The sequence below is a fragment of the Siniperca chuatsi genome, linkage group LG15 (genome assembly GCF_020085105.1).
Source record: "Siniperca chuatsi isolate FFG_IHB_CAS linkage group LG15, ASM2008510v1, whole genome shotgun sequence".
Classification (NCBI taxonomy): domain Eukaryota; kingdom Metazoa; phylum Chordata; class Actinopteri; order Centrarchiformes; family Sinipercidae; genus Siniperca; species Siniperca chuatsi.
Genome location: NC_058056.1, coordinates 26,407,207 through 26,429,518, shown reverse-complemented (window position 1 = coordinate 26,429,518; position 22,312 = coordinate 26,407,207). Strand labels below are relative to the sequence as shown.

At 40.3% G+C, this 22,312-nt stretch overlaps 1 protein-coding gene across 4 annotated transcripts in view; it reads right to left on the bottom strand.

The window, feature by feature from the left end:
- Positions 1-18,707, bottom strand: part of esr2b (estrogen receptor 2b) — a 36,292-nt gene extending 17,585 nt beyond the window's left edge. Inside the window, exons 1-5 of one of the 4 annotated variants that reach the window (XM_044167152.1) lie at positions 18,413-18,707; positions 4,563-5,106; positions 1,967-2,166; positions 1,751-1,867; positions 91-450 (exon numbers count right to left, since the gene is read on the bottom strand). In XM_044167152.1, the coding sequence (XP_044023087.1) occupies positions 91-450; positions 1,751-1,867; positions 1,967-2,166; positions 4,563-4,996 (1,111 nt within the window). In that variant the 5' untranslated portion in view covers positions 4,997-5,106; positions 18,413-18,707. Of the gene's footprint in view, positions 1-90; positions 451-1,750; positions 1,868-1,966; positions 2,167-4,562; positions 5,107-9,055; positions 9,179-18,271; positions 18,292-18,412 lie in introns of those variants that run through there. The other 3 variants (XM_044167150.1, XM_044167153.1, XM_044167151.1) reach the window with 3 other exon arrangements.
- Positions 18,708-22,312: the final 3,605 nt, after the last annotated feature.

Genomic DNA, 22,312 nt, shown 5'->3' with positions numbered 1-22,312 from the left:
GGTTCCAAGATTAGATTTGCTGGAAAAGGCTCTGCTCTTCTCCGAGCTGCAATGAGGATTCATCTCAAGACTGGACAGTTTTTATCTTACCAGGGATCTTTTTAGCCCAGCTGATCATGAGGACCAGTTCCTTGTCTGCCAGGTTGGTGAGGGACATCATCATGCTGGCCTCGGTGAAAGGCTTCTTCAGGTCCTCCATGAGGTAGATCTCCGGAGGCTCCGCCTCCATGATGCGGGAGATGAACTCCTCTGGGCTCATGGCTGAGTGGTATACATGGTTCGCCTGAGGGAGGGGGGTGAGCGGGGCGAGAGGAGCCTCGAGGTGGAGATGGCGCTGGGCCCGAGAACCCAGCCCCATCCTGACCAAACCCCTGCCTGTGGGGTCCCGAGGCTGGAGTCCACCACGGCGGTGTCGGGCTCCTCGATAGCTGCAGCGTTCGCGCCTTATACCTGGTGAATGAAGACAGCAAGCGAAATGGACTGTCTGTCACATGACCTGCGATGTCCCTTTGTACTTTATGTAAGATGACATGCTTCTTGTTTCATGTGTTCCAAAGTGAAATAAAGATGCGATAAAACAAAATATCGGCTACTAGCAGCTTCAAATCAAGGTTAAAAACACACAAATCCACTATCTTTCAGCTTTCTTATAAACATAGGTCCATTGGAATCTCCCTGACTATTAGCAGCAGGGTCTGAGCGGGTCTTCTGGTAGCTGGTTAAACAAAGTGTGGAAGAACCTGGTTCCCAGCACTGCTGCAGTGTAACAAACCAAGGTTAGACCAGATTCCCAGAGTAATCAACCGTGGAAAGACTGATACGTACAGTAAATGGCTTGTATTGACACGCGTCACATTGCCTTCCCATACTTAACAGAAACCTCAAGGTCAGCACCTCATTCTTACAAATAATGGGATCGAAATTTCCTGGAAATCCCTGCAGACAAAATTGTTGCTTTCAAGGGCAGGCTGCCACTATCTGGAATCAGACAAATCTACAAGGAACAAAGTCATTTGGAGATTCTCAAACGCAAGCTCAAATCTGGACATCGGCACTGTTGACTGAACAAGAATGTGCAGACTGTTATTTTAAATGTTTTGAATCGTTTTATTGTTTGTGTCTTGGGCTGTTTTTAATATACAGTACGAGCCCAGGACCCTCAATGAGTGGAGAGCATTTGCACAGCTTGGGTTTTTACTGCGCAGTTCTGTGGCAGAAATCAGTGAAACTGGTTGACTCTCAACCATTAAAGGAATAGTTCAACATTTTGGCAAATACACTTATTCACTTTTTTTGCCAGGAGTTAGATGAGAAGATTGATACCACTCATCTATCTGTCCTTTAAATATGAAGATACAGCCAGGAGACTGGAAGCAGAGGCAAACAGCTAGCCTGGCTGTGTCTGAAGGTGTGCTTCCAGTCTTTATGCTAAGCTAAAGTGCAGCTGGCTGTAGCCTGATATTTAACGGACAGACATGAGAGTGGTATCGATATTCTCATCTAACTCAAGGCAAGAAAGGGAACAAGCGTATTTCCAACTATTCTTTTTCCTTTATTCCCTTTTGCTTTCCCTGGAGAAATAATAGCTGAAATGTCTATTAATATGTAATCTTAGAAGTAGACAATATACTGTATCTCTGCAACAAAACATTCTGATAAATTATTATACAATGGTATTTGAGTGATCCCAATCCTGTGTGCTTTCAGAAACATCAAGGACCCCAATTACTAAAAAAAGGTGAGCACCTACCACACTTCATCATGCCCACTTCATAGCATTTACGTAAGCGGCAGGCCTGGCAGCTTTTACGTCGGTTCTTGTCGATAGTGCATTGATTTGTGGCGGGGCATATGTAGTCATTGTGTCCTAAAAAAGGAAAGGAAAGACAAACTGCAGGATTCTTTCGATGGATGAGGAGGAGGGATAAATGGTGAGTAAACATGGACAGAAAGACAGAGTGGATACCTTGGATACTCCTTTTGAAAAAAGCCTTGCAGCCCTCGCAGGACCACACACCGTAGTGGTACCCCGAGGCGTAGTCGTGGCACACGGCGCAGAAGTGCATATCGGCTTTCCCTACTGCAGATGAACACAAGGAGGAGTTCACGCCTTCCACTCCTTCCTCTGATCTCTTCCCCAGTGGCTTGTTACAGCCGATGATGGAGCTGCAGGAAGAAACGGACTCTGTGAAAAGGGACAACTTGACATTTGGAATTGTCATTCACCGTCATTAGTCTTCCAACAGGTGCTCTTTTACTGAAAATGTCTCCACAACCGCATTTCAGTCAACTGGAAAATTGCATCAGAAAACTTCACAGCGTTCATCATTGAAACATAATGGGTATATAAATCTTCAGCATCCATGGCCAGTGCCATTATGACTATCAACTGGTAGCATAAATAATGACTAAATAAATAGAGAAAGAGATAAATCCTAAATCAACTGATGGGGTGAGAGTAAATCTAGTCTAAAGAAGCTTTTAGCTGTCGGCCTGTTCGTCATTACACTGGGTCCCACCTCTCAACTCCACTGATTTCACTGGGTCCTGTGTGCAGGCTTTCCTATCATCCAGTCATCTTAGCTGAAGAATATTTAAGCCATCTTGCCTATTTTGTCTCTCCCTGCTGTCTACGTCGCTTCGCCCCCTTGTCCCTCCACCCCCTCGTCCCTCCACCACCCCACCACCAGTGTCAAGGGCCTGTCTATGGCTCCCTAGGGGGATCTTTGATTGAATGCTATTAATAGGGTTCTATCCCTTTCCATTTTTCTAACTGACGGGGTCAATGCCAAAGTCTTTATGAAATAAAGCTTCTGCATTCATGTTTCCTGATTGTTAAGTTTTCTTCCAAATTGGGGTTTCTGTTATGCATGAAAACTGTCTTTAATTCTACTGTGCGTTGCAATATCATACATATAGTATATATCAATACTACAAGTGCACAGTTAGGCCCGTCACGATAATTACTTTATCGACTTATCGAGGTCAGCAAAAATTATCGAGGTTATGTCCATGTATCGTACAATATTGCCCGTTGTGTTTACATGCGTGTTTATTTGGATAACAATGTCACCAACATTTTAGCCACCACGATGCCAGAATAAACAGCAGGGTTTCCCTACATGAGCGTTTTTTCTCTCACAGCGCCTAAACCGAATGTAACAGAAACAAACAATGCTGAGACCCGATTTGCTGCCCTTTATCTTGTCGTCTGAGTTTCACCATGGGCGGGGCTCGGGCAGCTTAAAAGTTCATTGCTCTTTGAAAGGGTGTACTTGCATTATTATGCTATTATATTATCATTATATATCAGTGGCATAAAATGGTCTAAAAATGACAACGATATCATCTATCGCAATTTTTTCTTGGACACTATTATCGTCCAACAAAAGTAGTTATCGTGACAGGCCTATGCACAGTGCAGTATGTACTAATGTTGATTGTCAGTATAGAAGAATTCATGTTTACTAAATTAATGATGAGCCAACAGACATCTGTAAAAACGCATCTTCAAAACACTATGACCAATTTTTTTTTTTAAATTCCAAGGACTTATCTGAACTTATTTTTTTATTAACAGACATTATTAACACATAATAGAAATACATCAACAAACAAAAGTTGATAAAAGTTACTACTTTTTAGTTGTTTTTTTTTTTAAATTATTACTCATTCCTTCATTTTGTGAGAGTCCACTGATGCATTTGCACCACAGTTAGTAAGATTTTTCCCAGCTGAGAATTGCTACCGAACTCCTATTCTGCTGGCAATAAAATAGTGTCCATGAAACTCAAAAATCAAATGATTTTATTTTGCATACTAGCATTTGTAATGAGTAACTTGCTACAAGCTTAAAATGTTTTAGCCGATCTTCAGTGCTTGAAGTGCTCACTTTGCTGCAGTGATGTAGAGGTGTACTCAGTACACTCTGACATCACTGTTGGGTGTGGTTACAGGCATAACAGACGTTTTGACCAGATAAGATCGGTGAAACACTGCTTTTCACTTTGTTGGTGAGTTACACTTGTGGTGTTTTTTTCTTCTCTAGTGTTTCAACACAACATGATTAGAATAAGTATACAGTACGCAGCTGAGGTTAGTCTCTGCCCCAACCACTCTGCTGTAGCTCAGTTCTTCTGATCTTATAGTACCCGTCTTAACAATAGATTTGTGAAAGTTAGCTGATCTGAAAGGTCCGATTTGATCAGTAAAATACATTAAAAAGGAACATGCTCAGTTCTGAGGCAAAGACAGCAAAGATATTAAAAATGTTTATGGAATTATTGCAATGAACTATTCGCAGTCCAAAAGCACACAACGCCAGAATTCATCGATTCAATTGCTGCCAAGCCACACCTCATACTTAGATGGGACTGCACAGTTCTAAATACTCCAATCCAAATATAAAGCCACATGTTTCATGACAGCTGTGGGACAGACCATTTTCCCCTCAAACTCTATCAGCAATTCAGCTAAACTCATATTGTTTGCATTCAGCTTCACTGGCGCTCACCAAACACCCCTATACTATTTCATCAGTGGGTCAATGTCAGTAAACCTACCTGCTGGTGTTGATGCTGTTGGTTTTGGGCTCCAGCCAGGGTGCATGTGGGCTGGGCTCATTGTAGACGAGAGGCTGAGGGCAGCGCAGAGTCAGTGAGGGCATGTTGGTGTGGCTGTGGGAGGGCCAGAAGGCTGATGGGCTAAGGGGGGGGCACATAGATGACGGGCTTTCAGTGATGGGTGGCCTGGCATAGCTCAGCACAGACGGGCTGTAGAAGGTCAGAGGTCCATGGCTGTGGTTGTACTCGTGGCTACTGTCCGTGTACGGAGAGGGGATGCAGCAGACGGTATGGCTGTCCATGCCCAGAGGAGGGCTGTACACGCTGGACAGGAGTCCCGGGGAGCTCGGCCTCTCTGAGGCTTTGCTGGAGTCCACCTCCTGGAGCTGAAGCAGTGGTAACGGGTCAGCATCCAGCCCGGGGGAGGAGGCCATGTCAGGGGGAATCTACTGTATATGTCGACAGTGACGAATATGATGATGCAGCTGTTTCTTCTATTGCATGTTCTAGTGTAGACAAGTCCTGTGGTAGAGGGGGAGAAATCCTGTTTTACGGTTAAAATATCAAATCCAAATTGAGGTAAAACAACAAAGGCTACATCACAAACAGTCAACTCACCAGGCACTGATTTGGTGATTTGCAGGTTAAAAAAAAACCCCATCTAAATTAAAACTGGGTTAAATTTGGTTGAAAAATACAATATTTCAATGTAAATTAGGTCCTAGCTATATGCTGAAATACATCTCCCGGTGAAATAAGTCCTATTAGCTGATCAGCCTGTGAACAACAAGGAGAAAGTGGACCATCAGCTTGCCAATAGCTGACGTCTCTAACAGGGTTGGGTGTTTTTGCCATGCTGGCAGCGTGGCTGTGGTCAGTCGCTCCAACACTTTGGTCCAGACTGAAATATCGCAACTACTATTGAATAGATTGCCATGAAGACATTCATGTTTCCCAAAGGATAAATTGGAATAACTTTTAGTGATCTCCTTGTTTAGCGCCATCAGGTCAAACTTAAAATTTGTCAAATACTTTGATTTATTACCAAATAACTGCAAAACTGAAGACATTCCCATCATTCTCAGCTGTACTTTTTGTTTTGTGCTAATTAAACAAAAGGCGTCATGACCTGTTTTTTAATCTAATTCACTTCATTGAAATTTTATTATTGGCCTCTCAGCAAACATGGTGGCAAAACGTTTTTTTGCAGCTCAGTTTGAAGAGCTTAATTCCTGAATGACACAGCAAAATTGACACTTTTGGCAGTTTTTCTCTAAGTGTGAATCGCAGTCAGAGGGCAAAATGAGACCCTGCTGCTGCACTTGGGGACAAGATGCGACAAAAAGGAGCTTTTACAAACACATTCTTAGGCCTTTTCCACCTCTAATTAATTTCTAATTCTAAAGGTGCTTCTGAAGAGAATGAAGCTGATTACAATTAATGAATCATTAAAAAGAATGTAAAAGGCATATGCTGAGGTGGGAAAGAACTATTCCAGGAACCTTTCTAGGAACTCAGGAACTTTACCTGCATTTAAACCCAAGGAACCAGGGGCTAAATTTAAAAGACAACATTGCATGTTGCTGATTGATCCAAACACAAGCCATGAGACTGCTACAACTCATGTACAATGTTCATTCACACTGTGAGCAGGAACTGACTGCTTGTAATAGCAATAATGTGAATTGGGATGTCTTATAATGTATATTTGTTTAAAAAATGTTATGCAGTAGACTTCTCAATACTATGAGCGAGTGAAACAAAACCCAATTGTTTCAACGCAGTTACACACTGAAGCCGAAACGTAGCCAGAACACACTCAGCAGATAGTCACTACTTTGCAGACAGGCGTCTCGCCTTTCTGGCATTTTCAGACCTCTGTATGTCTCCTTTCCAACATCCATTCAAACATCAAGTCTTTGCAGTAAACTACACAGAACACAATGGGCCTCATGCAACAACCACACCTTAGAAGAGATTTGCTTTTCAGTGGCACGTTTCTGATTGTTTCGGGTCCTGTAATAGCCTGGGACTATTGACACTGCTATATTCGTTATGTTTTCGTCTGCTGATTTCTAATAGCTTTGGTTATGCTAGTGATCAAATGGGCTCACCCCTATGTTCCCAGCATGTGTGTCTCTTGATATAAACTAACAATGTAAGAAATTGGTAAGGGCTGTCTTCGCAGTTCAAATTGCAAAAGAACAAAAGGGAGATGAACGTTTCAAATGTTTGATCGATAAAAATCCGTTCAGCCAGGAGTATAACATCAGTAGGCTATAAGCTGTAGGTGGGTGATTTCAACATATTGATCCAGACAAAAACATACTGAACATTTGACCTGGAGAAAAAACATTGCTGAGAACATAAAACTCTTTGAAAGGTCTCCTTAATGTGTCATATTGAGGATATTAAGCTGGGGAACAAAGGACCTTGGGAACATCGATACACTCCCGACCAAATATCATGAATGTGCACCTCCTCATGAACAGGTGGCATTCATCAAGTTGAAATGAGCAATTTATAAGTTTGTGCATTTAAAAAAGGTATGGTGAACCCAACTTAGAACCCCTGTACGAACAAGCCTCACAAAAAAAAAAAGAAGAGAGATTTAGGAGAGGAATACAGAAGTGTTCTTGCATGAAGCCCATTGCATCAAAAAAAAAAGCTGTTCCTCTCTGTAATGAATCTAATTTGCCTGATTGTCACGGTTTTCCAGTTAAAACCCACAAAAGGAGCTTTTAGTTTTTGATTTAGTTCCTGGGGCTATTTCCTGAAGAGGCACCACCAGTTATAATAATTCACAGAATGTGCTAGCGCCTGATACCAAATCATTAACCTAAGGTACTTTTAAGTACTAGGTAATGTAAATGACATGTGGATAGGTGAAGTCCAAAAAGTGCCAAATATTCCCGTAGACTTTGTTACAAGCAGGTATTTTAGTGAGCACATGCACATTCTCTCTGTCGAAAACTGAGTTTGATGAGCCCGGTAAAATGACACAACAGCTTACATACTGTGTTAAAGGTGAAGAGAACAACTCTGTCTCTATAAACTACGAACGTTTGTTCCAGAGACAGAATATAAAAAACACTAAATAATTAGCCTGTGTGACCTCATGCAGCTTGTAAAATACAGTAACCATACTGTGCCAGAAAGAGAAAAGAGGAAACTAAGCAAATTACCAGAAAAAAAAAATACTTAAACAAAAGCAGGTGTGACAATCAATTAAAATATAGTAGATAAATACATATTACATAACCAAAAGATAGATGTCAAACACAAGTATTGATTGCTGATAACACCTACTTCCTTGATAGATTTTGAAAGTCTACCAACACTGTACTGTACAAAACTGGACTTAGACGTAATGAGGGGAGTTTGAAATTGTTATTCTAAAGCTTTCAATAGCTGTGAAGTGACTGCAGAGTGGACAGGAGACACCAAGCCAAATAGTCGGAAGGTCAATTGCATCAGCAGTCAACATGTGTCGCACACATGTCAGGTCAAAATGGCCTTGAGAAAAACAATGCACCCTTACCTGTTCACTCTGAACACAGGGTACGACAGTTTTAGTCCGTCCTAATTTAGGGGCTGGATCTTAAGCCGTCATTTCTAGACTGAAAACGCCAAAACAGGCCAACATGTTTTGTCCCGTTTTAAAAAACGCTCCTCCAAATACATCAGACACGTTGTGCACATAACCAGTCCGAACATGTTGTTAATCACAGGGAATTAAAAGATAACTTTACATAGATACAGTATATGTTTGCTATTAACATAGTACACCATTTGTCAGTTGTCCATCATGTGTTGATGTTAAACATTACAACTTTGCACTGGAAACCCAGGTATCTCCATGATACCTGGGTTTACTTGTCCCAGCTTCCGTTTTGGAAACCATTTGGAACTTATGCACCATTAGTTTTAGTCTCTGCGAGGCTGTATGGTTCATTTGGGGGAGGGGGAGCCGGGGCAGCCGAGCCTCCTCTGAAGCTCACAGCTTTGTGGGCTCAGTCCTACTGCAGGAGTTCAGCCCCTGAATTCACTCTGTTTCGATTATTCTGCTGTGGCATTGGTTGTGAGTGAGTCCACTGATACGCTAAATGAAAATGTTGTGTCCATTAAAAATGTAACTGTAAGAGCTAAACATCAACTACACAGCAGCAAGGGTGGATAACTGTATACAGACTGGCTGTATGTCCGGGTATGACACTGTTACAGAGAATAAACACAAGATGCACAATAATAGAACTAATTATATTAGAACTCATTGCCTACAGTCTGGCTGGCATTTCACTCCTAAATATCTTCTCAGACTTGCCAGAATTAAACAATCACAGCTTAGATTTACTCAATTAATCACAGACTGTGATTCATATGTTGCTTGAAAAAAGCCTGAACTTAAAACATTTCACCAACAACAGGCCGTCCAGTTAAAAAAACTGCTCAACGCATCAAAAGACATCAAAAAGATGAAACGACTCACTTACTTCTTCAGGCTGTGTGGCTCAACTGACTTTTACCCATCGACCATGTAAAAGCTCTTATGTCAGAGCATCTGTGCACAAGTTTGAACTTTGGACAGCATGGTGTTCATGGCTGCCTTCCACGGTAAGCCAGCAGACAGGAAACAAAGGGTCAAAGGACACTGTCTTAATGTAACTCTTTTATTCCACTGATTCATTCACGTTACCACTGATCTGGTCGTTAAGCAAACAGGTCTACAGGACATGGTCTGTCCCTACAGCAAACAGGGCTGCTGCTTTCTTTTTTAATTTCCAACAAACAAAAACTCACAAAACTTGGCGCAGTACTCCAGTCCCAAAAGATTCAAATATAGGAACAATTCAAACATGGGCACAATCCTCCGGATGGAGACAGAGCAGCTATAGCAGCAGTCTAAAGCTCAACTATTTGAAAATACATTAAAAGTCTGCTGTACATCTTTGAAAAAGTCTCAAATATATAAAAACAAATGGAGGAAAATCATTCCAGGAAAAACAAAAAACATAAAAATAAAATTATAATAATAATCAGTGGACTTCAGGGTAAATCTATCGGGTAATGTGGATTTTTTTTCCCAGTTTGTATTGATTTCACAACAGATCTGAATTGAAAACTGACAATGCATACATTTTCTTTTACAAAGCAATAAATAAAACAATACATCAGTAGAGATATTTTCAGTACTATTACTGAGAATAAATAACTGAATTTTTCTTCTTTGACTAAAAATGACTTTCCATGAATGCCCTCAAAACGCCCCAAATGTCATTGAAATATTGGTCCCACAATTTCGTCTGCATCACTAAATGTCTTTTATAGAGATTTATAGGACTTTTTGCTGCAGGACAGCAGATAGCCACTGGGACGATCGGGCAGCAAGGCTGACTGCCGCGCTGTTTCCGTCCAATCACTGTAACCACTCCGTGTTCATTAACAGCTACAGTATGTTTCCAGTTAAAGTGTCACTGAAGAGCACTGAACTCAATGCTCTTCTACCTGCTCACTAACTGAAGTGTTTTATTTACAGCAGATGCATGAAAAAGAGTTAATCATAATCGGTCTTTTTCATATGAATAAAGTCTGTCTTGCTACTCTGTTGCTGACTGATGCGAAACAGTTCTGCAGGTGTTTTGGTGTCAGGAAGTGAAGCTTTTTACATCTGCAGTTACTCTGGAATAAAACAGAAGAACCATGTGGTTGAGCAGCAACACAAAATAAAGACACTCAGATACACAACTAATTAAAAAAGTCATTTTCTGCTGTTATCACTTCTTTGAACAAAAAAACAAAACACACAGCTGAACAAAAGGCTAACTAAACTAACCGAGTCTCTTGTGTTATTCAGCAGCAACACACAGCGTGACAGATCAAAGGTCTCTGTGCCACCTGGAAACATTGTTTTCTCACTGAGGAAGGACACACTGCAAAACATACCTGAGAAAGCCATATCATCTTATACTGAGTCAGTGGAGAACCAATTTAAATTCAGTGCATGGATCTGAAAATATATGAGTCACTTATGCTTTTTCCCCCTGCAGTGTAGCAGCCAGTATATGCACTGAAGCAAGTATCCACGTGAAAATAAAAAATGAAGCCGCTTCAGTCTGGATAAAAGTGAAAAAGTAATTATTTTATTTGGTTTTAAACTTGATAAAAAAATTGAGCCCATCTAAAGAACTTGTATTTATGTATGATAAAATAGTTCCAGCTCCTGATGAATATGCGTTACCTTTTGTCCTTTTTGAATCTTTTGAAAATGTGATTTATTCATTTCTTAAGAAAAAAGTCTTTACGCCAATAATGGCAAAGTGTATGTTTTCTCAAAGGGTTTCATTCACCAATTGGCCTAATTGTTGCATTCCTCTCATTGGATAATTTACTCAGCATCTATGAATACTGTGCTCCTGTATAAGGAACTGTTGAGATGCCTGTTTATATGCCTGATGGGTATCATGTAGACCAAAACAATATAAAATATAAATAATGTGGGAGTTTTTACCCCTTTAGTGTCCTCAGAAACACCTGTCACATATTCAGGATATTTTTTCAGTTATTTGAAGATGTTTTAGTCTCTTAAAAAGGCCCAAACTGCCAACTAACACGCAGCGTGTAAGTGTATTGGATTAAATATCTTAAGGCCATTCTCAAATTTAAAGATTTCAGTTCACTGCTTTAAAAAGGCAAAATGAGGATTGGTCTAAGTGATTACATGATTAAAATTTGATCAAACACTCAAGATTTTTCTTCCTTATTTATATGTATTTTCAAAACAAGGAACAAATCTACGGAGCCCCCTAAAGGTCACAGTGAGAATTTTTTTGAGGACTACTTTTGCATTCCCTCGCAATACTTTTCTTCTTCCATTCCTTCTGAGCCATAAGTCTATTTCCACTCAGCTGCTCCAGCGCAACGCAACAGGATATCAGCTCACTGAACTTTACTTTGAACTGGGCATTAAGTCTGCTGATATAGTACTACTGCTCTATAGACACGCATGGTTATGTAATTAGTGAAAGTAAATTTGAAAGAATTCTTAGATCAAGAGGTCTCTCCAGAGGAAAGCAGTACAGTGATCTGCAGGATGCTGTCGGTTTCATTCCTGAACAGTTACTGGACTCTGTGCTGTACTGGACCCCAGAGGGGGTTCACTGAGGAAAAGGAGACGTCTCCAGAGGCAGAATTACAGATGTGCACTTGAATCTACCTCATAAAGTTAATGTGCTGTATTTGTATTTAAGTATTTGAGTCAAAAAAAGCAACAAACAAGAAGGCGACTGAAATGCTGCAAACAGAGTCTGTGGTTCTGTCACAGAAAGAGCAGACAGCAGTGAACCCCCTGCAGAGACACATCAGGAATGCAGACCAAGTTGGAAAGCTTTTTGCACAGGCTCCTCTGTTCTGTGCATAAAACAAATCAAAGTAACCTTCAGTGCTGAAACAGGTTTTGGTAGAAGGCCTGTTGCTGTAAGCGTGGAGCAATAATCGATGTTCCTTATACATACAGCTCCGACCCAGAAGTTTGATAATGCTCTATTTGATGACTTCTTTGCATCATATAAAAGGTGAGGTGTCCATAAACAATGCCTAATGCATTGAGAATCTCCACACTCATATGGTTCAGAAGGAAGAAGAAATGTATTGCGAGGGAATGCAAAAATAGTCAAACAAAATTCTCGCCATGACCTTTAGGGGGCTCCGTACAAATCCACTGCATCACTGGGAAATGGCAATATTGAACAGCGATAGTATTTGTTGTTTTTTTAAAGGCTTTTTGCTGAAATGGGCCAAGCCTAATTTGACTTACTATTTATGTCACTTATTGAGCAAAAATGCCAAACATTCTCTGGTTCCAGCTTCTCCGATGTGAAGATTTGTTGTTTTTTTTTCTCTGAATCATTAAAAGCTGAATATCTTTGGGTTTTAGTGATGTTACATTCACAAACAATTCGATTGTTTTCAGTGGCTCTCTGGTACGAACGAAGGGAACCGAGTTGTACTTGGTGAGAGCCGTTCTTTTTGTCGGTGTGCCCAAATTTCACTGCCTGCCCTAAATCCACTCCCCTTTACGTGAACAGTGTACCAGTAACGTTACGACTCCAGTCACAAACTGCATGCGACTCACAGCGCGACAGTGGGTCCACTTGATTATTACCCCGGCCTACGCTTGATGCGCATTAGCTGGGCGGAGTTAAAAGGTTTTCTAATATCAAGTGCTGCATGAATTGCATTCAAGGCAAGGCAACTTTATTTCCATAACACATTTCATACAGTGGGTAAATTCAAAGTAGTAAATTCATTGACAAAGCAGAGGGATGTGGTGTCATCTTGTGTCATGTTTACAGTGCAGATCATTGACACAAGGTCTGGCAAAAGCAGTAATGTGCTGCTAAACTTAGTCCGCACATGCAAAATGAAATGATATTGTTGGGATGTCTAAGTTTGAATCAGATCCCAATCTTACGTATCATTATCGTAGAGATTATTTCGCAGATAAGTCTAGCCCCCGCCCCCTAAACAAAAGGAAAAGAGAACCGAGCCATAAGATCCAGCTCCCTTCAAAGAGCCGTAGTTCCCATCACTAATGGGTTTTGGACTGTTGGTTGGACAAAACACTTCGGCTCGGGCTCTGAAAAACATTTTTCACGATTAATCAAAAAATGATCTACAGATTAAATCGATAATGAAAAGAATTGTTTGTTGCAGCCCTACACTCCACCTGATCCTAGTTTATGTGTTCTGGTTTTAAGAGATTTTTCTGGAAATATTAATTACCATTTTGTACTCTGCATGTCTGAATTGTTTTGGACAAGAGCATCACTGAAAGACTGAACAATAAATGTAAATGTTGGATGGATGGACGTTATTCAGTTATTTACACTAGGAGTTAGAACATTTTAGCACATACATTTAAACATCTTGTCCAAATATGTTGTAATAAAATGGCCCTCCATTATGATTCATGAATGAATAATGTTGAAAAAACCTGGAACACCCTGCAGCGCTCAGTCAAAGAGAGAAAGTCCATCCAAGACCCTGTTCACACTGAAAGATTGCGGTATATATCTCATAATAATGGGATCTCACATGAAGAAAAAACTACTACTGATACACATAGATACTCTTTTTCTGACTATAAATGTAGCTCTGATCTTCCACCTTTGGAGGATAGAAGATAAAATCTCCACCAACACAAATACCTTTGTTGGAGCTGCACTTTTAGAAAAAAATATCAGTTTCAACACATCCATCTATGAAAAGTTCCAGAGGGCACACATGACACGAGACACGAACATGAATGAAAATACAATATGTTTCTCCAGAGAGTATGTTTTGCAGACCAGTATATCAAAAACCTGTTTATTTCTTGTGCATAAAAGGAGCGTGGAGCCCTCCTCCCCTCAGAACAAGGCTCCCAGCCAGAAGCACATACCGAGACACAAAGACCCCCAGCAAAACCATTAGCCAGCCTCTATTCCTCCATTCTCTCAGCCTCACAAAGCCAACAAGGAGCTGCTGGAGGAGCAGAGTTGTGTGGAATTGAAGAGGTGGACAGATTACATGGGAGCGGGAGGAGACGAACGGAGCTGCTCCTGGCTCACAGAGGAGCCGAACAGCGAGAGGCTTCAGCAGAATCGACAGGCTGATTACAGTGTCGGGATTTGGAAATTTACCTGTCACTGCTGCTGCACTGTCTACCTGCCAGACAGGTCTGTCCCTTCTACTGTAGTACTGTACTCCAAAAAATACACCTCTTCTTTAGAAAGCCATTTAGTCTTCTTTTCTTTTGAGCGTCTCACTTTTCTTCAAACAAAGTCATATAATATCTCTCTCTCTCATATATATATATATATATATATGAGAGAGAGATATTATATGACTTTGTTTGAATATAATATATATAAATAAATAAAACAGATGCACTGTCGCTATGGTTACCTGCAGTTAAATATTCCTTTATAATTGTAGCAGTAGTAGTATAATTGTAGTTTATAATGGTAGTAGACTGCTGACTGGAACTATGTTTGAAGTGTCTTCTGATATAATTTGAATGGCCAAGTATTTTTCCTGCCCATTAGGTAAGAATGAACAAAATGGCATCGGCCATTGCTGTATTGCCATATATGAGCCGTTGAGTAACAATAAATGACAGTACAGAAATCCCAAACGATGTGTTTGCAGAAATTAAAAAACAGCGATGCCATTACATAGTTTGTCCACCAGAGAGCATGTATCCTGACTCTTTTTAAAAAACTAATTTAAGAGATCCTTATTAAAAAAAGGTATTAAAAAAATGTATATTGCCTAATACATCATTCTCTGATTTTTAAACTAAAATATCAGCCTCGTATCATCCAGTATGGGGCTGTAGTGAAAAATTGACAGGTTTTTACTGCACAAATTGAGATTGTCCTTCAGAGAGCTTTGTGATTGCAGGAGTGACATATAAAAAGGCAGGTGAGAAAGTGTGCGGTCATCAAAAGAAGAGAACCACAGCGAAAACAGCTCGGTGAACTAATTCACAGACAGCAGCCGAGTTCTGCCATTTACAAACGCTCAACTTGCCAAAGACTCATTGAGCAAGAAGCCTTTGATATATATATATATATATATATATATATATATATATATATATATATATATATATATATATATATATATATATACACACACACACACACATTTTTAAGACAACATACATTTTATTCAGTTTTCACTATAACGTATGTTAGGAAGCCTACAGTTCGACTGATATGCAGATATAATATATAAATGTATGTACCAGTATTAGAACATTTTTAAAATTGGACCATTTATATGACAAGAAGATTTCATTTCATCCAGAACTTTTGCAAAGCCTTTTAGAAATGTTTGCACACTTGCATTGTTTTCAGTCAGTTTTCTTCATATCATTTTCAGCTACTGCAGTCGGCAGAAATGTGTATCACGTCACACCCGTGGTCATGGTGTGCTTTGAGTTTCGCTCCAAAACTCGACCGGCACATTGACATTTTGAGCCGGTCATCTTTTTCTTTATTTTTTCCCCATGTAGGCTCGATTCAAATTTTTTGTCTTACAGTTAATATTGAGTTTTCCCAACTCAAAACACCAAGAAGTTCAATAAACTTACAAAAAAAATGGAGAAAAAAAAAAAGTTGTTGCCTCAATTTTTGTTGAGTTAGATCTAAGTAACAGTTTTCACAGAGCACACGAGAAGCAGGAACCACGATTAAACGATTAATTGATTATCAAAATAGTTACCAATTAATTTTCTGGCATCGTTTCAGCTCTATACTGTAGTGTGTTAAACATCAAGAAGTCAAGGTTACACATGCAAAACTACTGGAATGGTCCTCTAACATCACAGCAGGAAGCAGCTGTAAGCATCAGTCCATCCCACAGTTTGCACCAAGTTCATTTTGACCAACACAAAGTTCAACTATTGGCTCAGATCAGATCTGTGAAACCTCAAGTGGCTCAAATTCCATCAGTTTTCTTCTCAGAGAGTTTTGCAGGTCTGCGGTAAACAGCACTACTACACAAACTGAATTAATACAGAGAACGCTCCAGATCAAACAAAGCATTTTCAACATGTTTAGTGTGATTAAACCCTGATACGACGCACAGTGACTGCACTACAGCTGAGGCACGACACCCTCCTCTCACTGCTGCCTAACCTGCCTGGAAACACCCAGTGAGGGTGAGAGCAGTGAGGAAGCGCACGTGCAGCGCTGCTTTTCAGCTCACTACGGCCGTGTTTTAGTTACACTCTGTACTCGGGTATCTCGGGTGATGGACGACCTGTGGATGGAGTGGGGGAGCTATCAGGAATTGTTGAGCAGCGTGACCTTGACGAGTTTTCGGCGCCGGCCGGTGGAATGCTTTTCAACGTGGGCGAAACCCGGAGAACAGAAAGGGATGTGCTTAAAGTCCAAGTTCTTATTTCTGGTAACGGCAGGACTTCCCTCCATCCTCCCCTCACACACACACACACACACACACACACAGACTTTGACTCCCCCACAGCTCAGTTATTCAAGAGTGGAAAAGGAATCTGGTATTTACAGTAACAGCCAGATTATTATTACACCATGAGCAGACTCAAGGCTGTGGAGAGGAGGTTGACAGGCGTACATCCTCACTGGTTCCACTGTTCAGCCTGAAGAACAGGAGCAGATAGGGTTGCTTTTGTTGATGTGATAAAATAATCACCAGTGGCGTCAAACGATTAGAGTGTAAACCAAATGTCCCTTACAAAAAACTACAGTAATGTTGTAATAAATTGTGGAGGAACAGCATCTGAAAAGCAAGTGTCTGTAGGAAATGTATTTATTATTTATTTAAGTCACTTTTAAAGTTCTGCAGACACATTAACTCCCTGCAGGAATCTAATGGGAATATTAACTAGATTTTTTGTGAGAAAAACTGAACCGACTGATCTGATCTGATTGATTGATTTACGCCTGCAGTTTTGTGGTTTGCAAACTTTTTCATATCTTGGATGCACATCAGGTGAAAGATATGATTTAGTGCCACTGTGCAGAGGCAGTGAAATCTCGGCTGAAACGGTCATCCTCATTAGGGCTGCACCGAGTGACCTTTAATTGGAAACTAGATATTAGATCCGATGGAAAGAAGATGTATTTTGACATTTATTCATTACAACTAATTCTTCTTTACAGGAATTCCTTCCATAAAATTATTGTAATGCAAAATGTGGTCTAGATTTCACATGTTTGTGTCCATATGACTTCTTGTTCTGGGTTTACAGTCTTTTCTATCCTTTACAAGTAAAATTCGGACAGAAAACCCTCTTTGGCATTTTGTGGATTAAAGATATTGAAATTGGGCACAAAATATCAGCATCACCCTTTACAGCCCTGGACTGTCCCAATCGTTCTAATTCATGCTGTCACTGGGTTTAAGAGTGTAATAAAAACTGAAATTAAAATATTTTCCATTTTGCTGGTGGCTCACAGGTCTCGACTTTTCCTTTTCTGAGACGGTGAGGAAGGTGCAGCCACATAAAGGAAGGAGGGGCAGCCAGTCAGTCCATTTGTAATGTCTCTATTGTCTCCGTCAGACAAACACAAGTGAGGCCAAACTCTGACTGACAACTGATGTCAAGTCAAGGATTTTTAGGACAGTTTAACCCAAAACTTTTTTGCCAAATTCACTGAGTTTACAGGGACAATTACTCTATGTAATATGTACAAATATTACGCTGTGTTTTAAGGCAACATGGTAGAGAAGTGTGAAGGAAAATGACAACTCCGTCTGCTGAGGGTGATTGTGTGGTATGACTGAAAGCTCCAGAACTGCTACTAAATGGACTTGATGGTGAGCTTATTCCTTAAACTACTCTGTGACAGGTTTTGGTCTTCTCGTCTCTGAATTATGGTGCGTTTTTTTAAAATCAACAAATATTGAGCAAAGAGCAACATTATCATATTAATTAATAATTCCCCCTATTAGCTCTGGCTCCACTGCAGTAAACTCTGCACAATTCCTAGAAGTATGTCTTGATTCCTGAGGGTTGGTTCAAGATAATGGAATACAGTACAGTTCCTACGTTGTTTTAAATCCATTACAACCAGTGGCATCCGGACAGTTAACCAAAATCATTATCAAAATGAATGAACTGATAACTCTTCAAGCCGCAAAGCACCGCGTTAAGTTTTCAAAGAAAGTGAGCAAATCACCTTCTCCACATTCTCAGTGGAGTGAGCTGCACCTGCCGGACTGGTCAGTTTTACTCTGAAATGCACCGCGGTCGCACTCTTCCTCTGCTTCTCTTCATGGAAAAGTTAAGAAATTAAAACACATTGTTTCATATCACAAACCTGTCCCTGGGTTCAGGCGCTGATCAGAGGAAAAGATCAGCTGCTGCTTGTGGAGTTTTGTCGGTTTTCAGCCTCTGTTGCCGCCGCTGCAAACAGTCAGTGCACGCAGAAAGGACAAGAACCGTGACGCGTAAAAGTGAAACTATAAGGGGACATCATATGTACCCGACGCGTATTCCTCCGCGTTATTCCTCCAAGAACTTCTTCATTCCCGGCGTGTCATTAATATTTCCCTTCGTCCCCTCTCCAGTCCTCAAAGTGCCAGGTTTGGTCGATTTGGAGACGTCACTGGCCACGCCTTTTTGGAGAGCTGCCCAGCAGCGCTGCGCACTGAAACTTCACTGACACACGTTGTTCAAAACCCAACAATAAAATTACGTATGTACATTAAACGTTGTCATATAATAAAAACAGTTATTAAAAAAAACTTGGTGTAGAGCTCAGACCCCAGGCCTTACCTCTGTGATTTCCCCGCGCCCTTCTGCCGAGCTAATGATTAAAACAGATGGAACACAATGAAAAAAAAAGGGCCTGAAAGCACAGTCCAAGAAAAGGTGTGTTCTTATGAAACTGAAGTAAATTTAAAACAAAGAGAGAAGAGCCAAACTGACATGACAGATGAATAAAAATCTCCACATGTATCTTCCTGCTGCGTCTTTGGTTCGGATATGATTCATTTTAGCCACATTTCTGTGCTTAAGCTGCAGTTTATAGCAACATCTGAGTCCCTGGAACACATTTTGATGAAGTGAACTGACAGTAAGCAGTCACTGAAGCTAAAGACAGTAAAGCTTCTATACTGTCTGGATACCAGCTGTTTTCTGCTTATTGTTGTTTTCGTAATGGCCAGGGTTGAATTAACCCTTGAGGGGACCCCGGGCAAAAATGATTTGTGTGACCCCATGTCTCCCACTCTTTGTGTATTGTGTATGTATTAGTACAATTTTATTTGGTAAGGTGCACCATGCACGCATAAAATACAATGAAGGCCTTAAAAACAGATTGGAACTTTCACCACAAGATGGTAAAAACGCAGGTATTGCTTTAAAGCCCCCCATCATTTCAGTTTATATTGCAATTTAGTGGTGCATACACTTTCAACACACAAACCAGCAGTTCATTGAATTACCACTAAACTAATTACTACATGATGAACCTGGAGCCTCTGGGGGCCCCTGAGAGTCTGGGGCCCCCACTTTATACTCTTGTATATTCTGTTTTTGACCTCACGTGAAGTCTTACTGCTGTTGTTTTGTGCAGTACAACCAGTAAGACAACAGTCTTCAGATAAGACTTAAGAAGAAGGGACATTTAGCTTTACAGCAGCACGTGGAGGAGAGATAGGTTCATTATTTTTCTTGTTCTATTGTGTATTCAATTATTTTGTAAAGTATTTGTTGTTGCTTCTCTGCTTATGTTTAAATCTCTAGTTTATCCTTCTGTATACTTTTATTCTGATATTACCCTCATTTAAGCCAACGGGGTCAGGGGAGTGTCCTCGTATCATACTTGACAGTTCCATTCAAATATTATGTTGCGTTCCAGAGATATTGGAAACGAAAGCTTCCTGCTTGGGAAATAAAATGATTTCAGAGTCACTGTTTAATGCCCTTTTCAATTTACTTCCATTTTTGCCTTTGTAGGCATGGCCTTAAATGTGCTGAAGAGCCTGTGTGGAAAAGACTACAGCATGAACATCTGTGCAATTTATATATAACAGCCTTGCAACAGATTTGTGTCCATTTTTGATTCAAATGTGTTTCCGAGGCTGCAGATGTGTTGTTGTACTGCACTGCATAGCATTATGAAGTGTGTTCATGTTATTGTGTCCACTTCCTGCTTTGCCCTGCAGACTGAGAGGTGCCAAAGTAAAGGCACTGTGGCCTGGTGACGTCACAGGACGCGCAGCCAGAGATGCTGATAACAGTTTGTTCATTATGGTGACTGAGTGGAAATCTCAGCACATTTCTCAAAAGAACTGACACGTTAAAAAATATTTAATGTTATATCCAAACAGCCTTGGAAGACACTCCCGGTCAAATATGACGTGGGCCATGTGATAGACAAAGGTACAGCCACAGGGCTCAGAGCTTCAGCATTAAAGCTTTCAGGCAGTTAGACAGTGATAAATAGATTTCTATTCTATGTGTAACTAGTGACTCAGTAGTTTATACCACAGCAGATTTGATTTGAGTTTTTATAAAGAAATGGTTGTTTCTGAATTAGATTTGACAGACAGGGAATCTAAGGTCCCTTTTCTGTCATTATGTTCATGTACTATGCAGTAGCAATCAAAGGGTTAGTTCAGAAAAACCTTTTGTAGTTTGCATCAACCAACCCTTTAAATGTGAAGACTATCCACTGTACTTTTGTGTGAGTAAAATTTGTATGAAAACAGTACCTGCTACCTGTCTGTATTTTCCACAGGATAAGCATTAACCTCACGCAAAAGTTAAATCCTTTACTTGTTTTGAGTGTTTCTCTACTGATTCTGTCTACTTTTAACAACTTCAGTTTCTTTTTCTTGCTAGTTTTCTTTCGTATAAAACATCTCAGACTGGTCGCATCAGTGAACGTGAACACGCTGGAGTGTTACTGGTCTCGAGATATCTGCTGATTCAAAGTGTAACAGATTTTAAACAGTTACCTCTTGTTGCCACTTGGAGTTGCCAATGTACAACAGTACCTATAGAGCAGATTTAACATGTTAGAATAGAAACATAAAAATGGCATCATTGTTTTGGGGACCATGACTCCCTTCTGTAGTTCCTTTTACCGTAGACACACACACCACAGAGAATGACAGAACACCAAACCTTTCAATAATGCTGTCAGCATTTCTGCACTTTCAAGCCGATTGTAGGAGTCAGTAAAGAGTTCATTTTCAAAACCTTTAAATTGTTCTGGGAGGCAATAATTACTCTGTAAAAGTGTTCATTTGCCAGTCAAGTGCTTAATTATTTTCATTTTAAGCTATTAGTCTTAGTTTGTGTATGTGCTGGGCTTTTTAACCAGTGGAGATGTGACAAGAATAAACCTTTTTAGTGAGAGTTTGATGCAGTGGGATTTTACAGTGATGTGGCTCTAACTGCTCTGTCTGGGCAGGATTTACAGCTCCGAGATGGTCCTTTTGATTAGATTTCCGCCTTTGATTTATATTTTCTAAACTCCTCTCAGCACTATAAGGTCATCCTGCTTTATTTCAGCGGCCTCCTACAGTGACCTCATCTTTGTGTTTTATTCTCTCCATAATCTACATGCAGCCGAGGTGGTCAGAAGGTTAAGGGTTGTATAGTTGCATATTTTACAGCTGAAATGAAATGATTTAACTGAGCTAAATTGCAAAGCTTGTTTGACATTTTTAAAATGGTTTCTAAGGCCACTAGAAAGGACCAAAAGGGTAAGTCAGACTGATTTTGGCCTTTTGCTCAAAGTCTGCTGTCAAATGCTGCCTTGTAACAATATAATGGAGGTGTAGAATTTTTGTAAAACTAGCAATTAATCCTGTCCTGTCCTCCTTTGTGCCCATTTAGACCAGAAAGTGGCACAGCGAAATGTATTTATGTTTCTTTGCAAAGCAGGTGGCGCTGGAGGCCCGGTAACGCAGTGACGCAGTGTTTAAGACTTAATTAACTATGTTTACTGTACAGTGTATTTGTATCTTCCACTCCTGTCTCATGACTGACTGCAAACCATGCTGTTTCTCTTCTGTTTGTTGTTTCAACACAATGTCCCTAGGAATTACATCCATATTAGACGATTCCAAAGCTCAGGGTTTGTGTCCGATACCAACGTTCAGTGTCAATATAGGTTGTGTGACCTTTATGTAGTGAGGTGGAAAGTATGGGTGTGGAAGTCGGGGTTGTGGATGGGCATGTAGTACGTCAGATTTTCATGTAG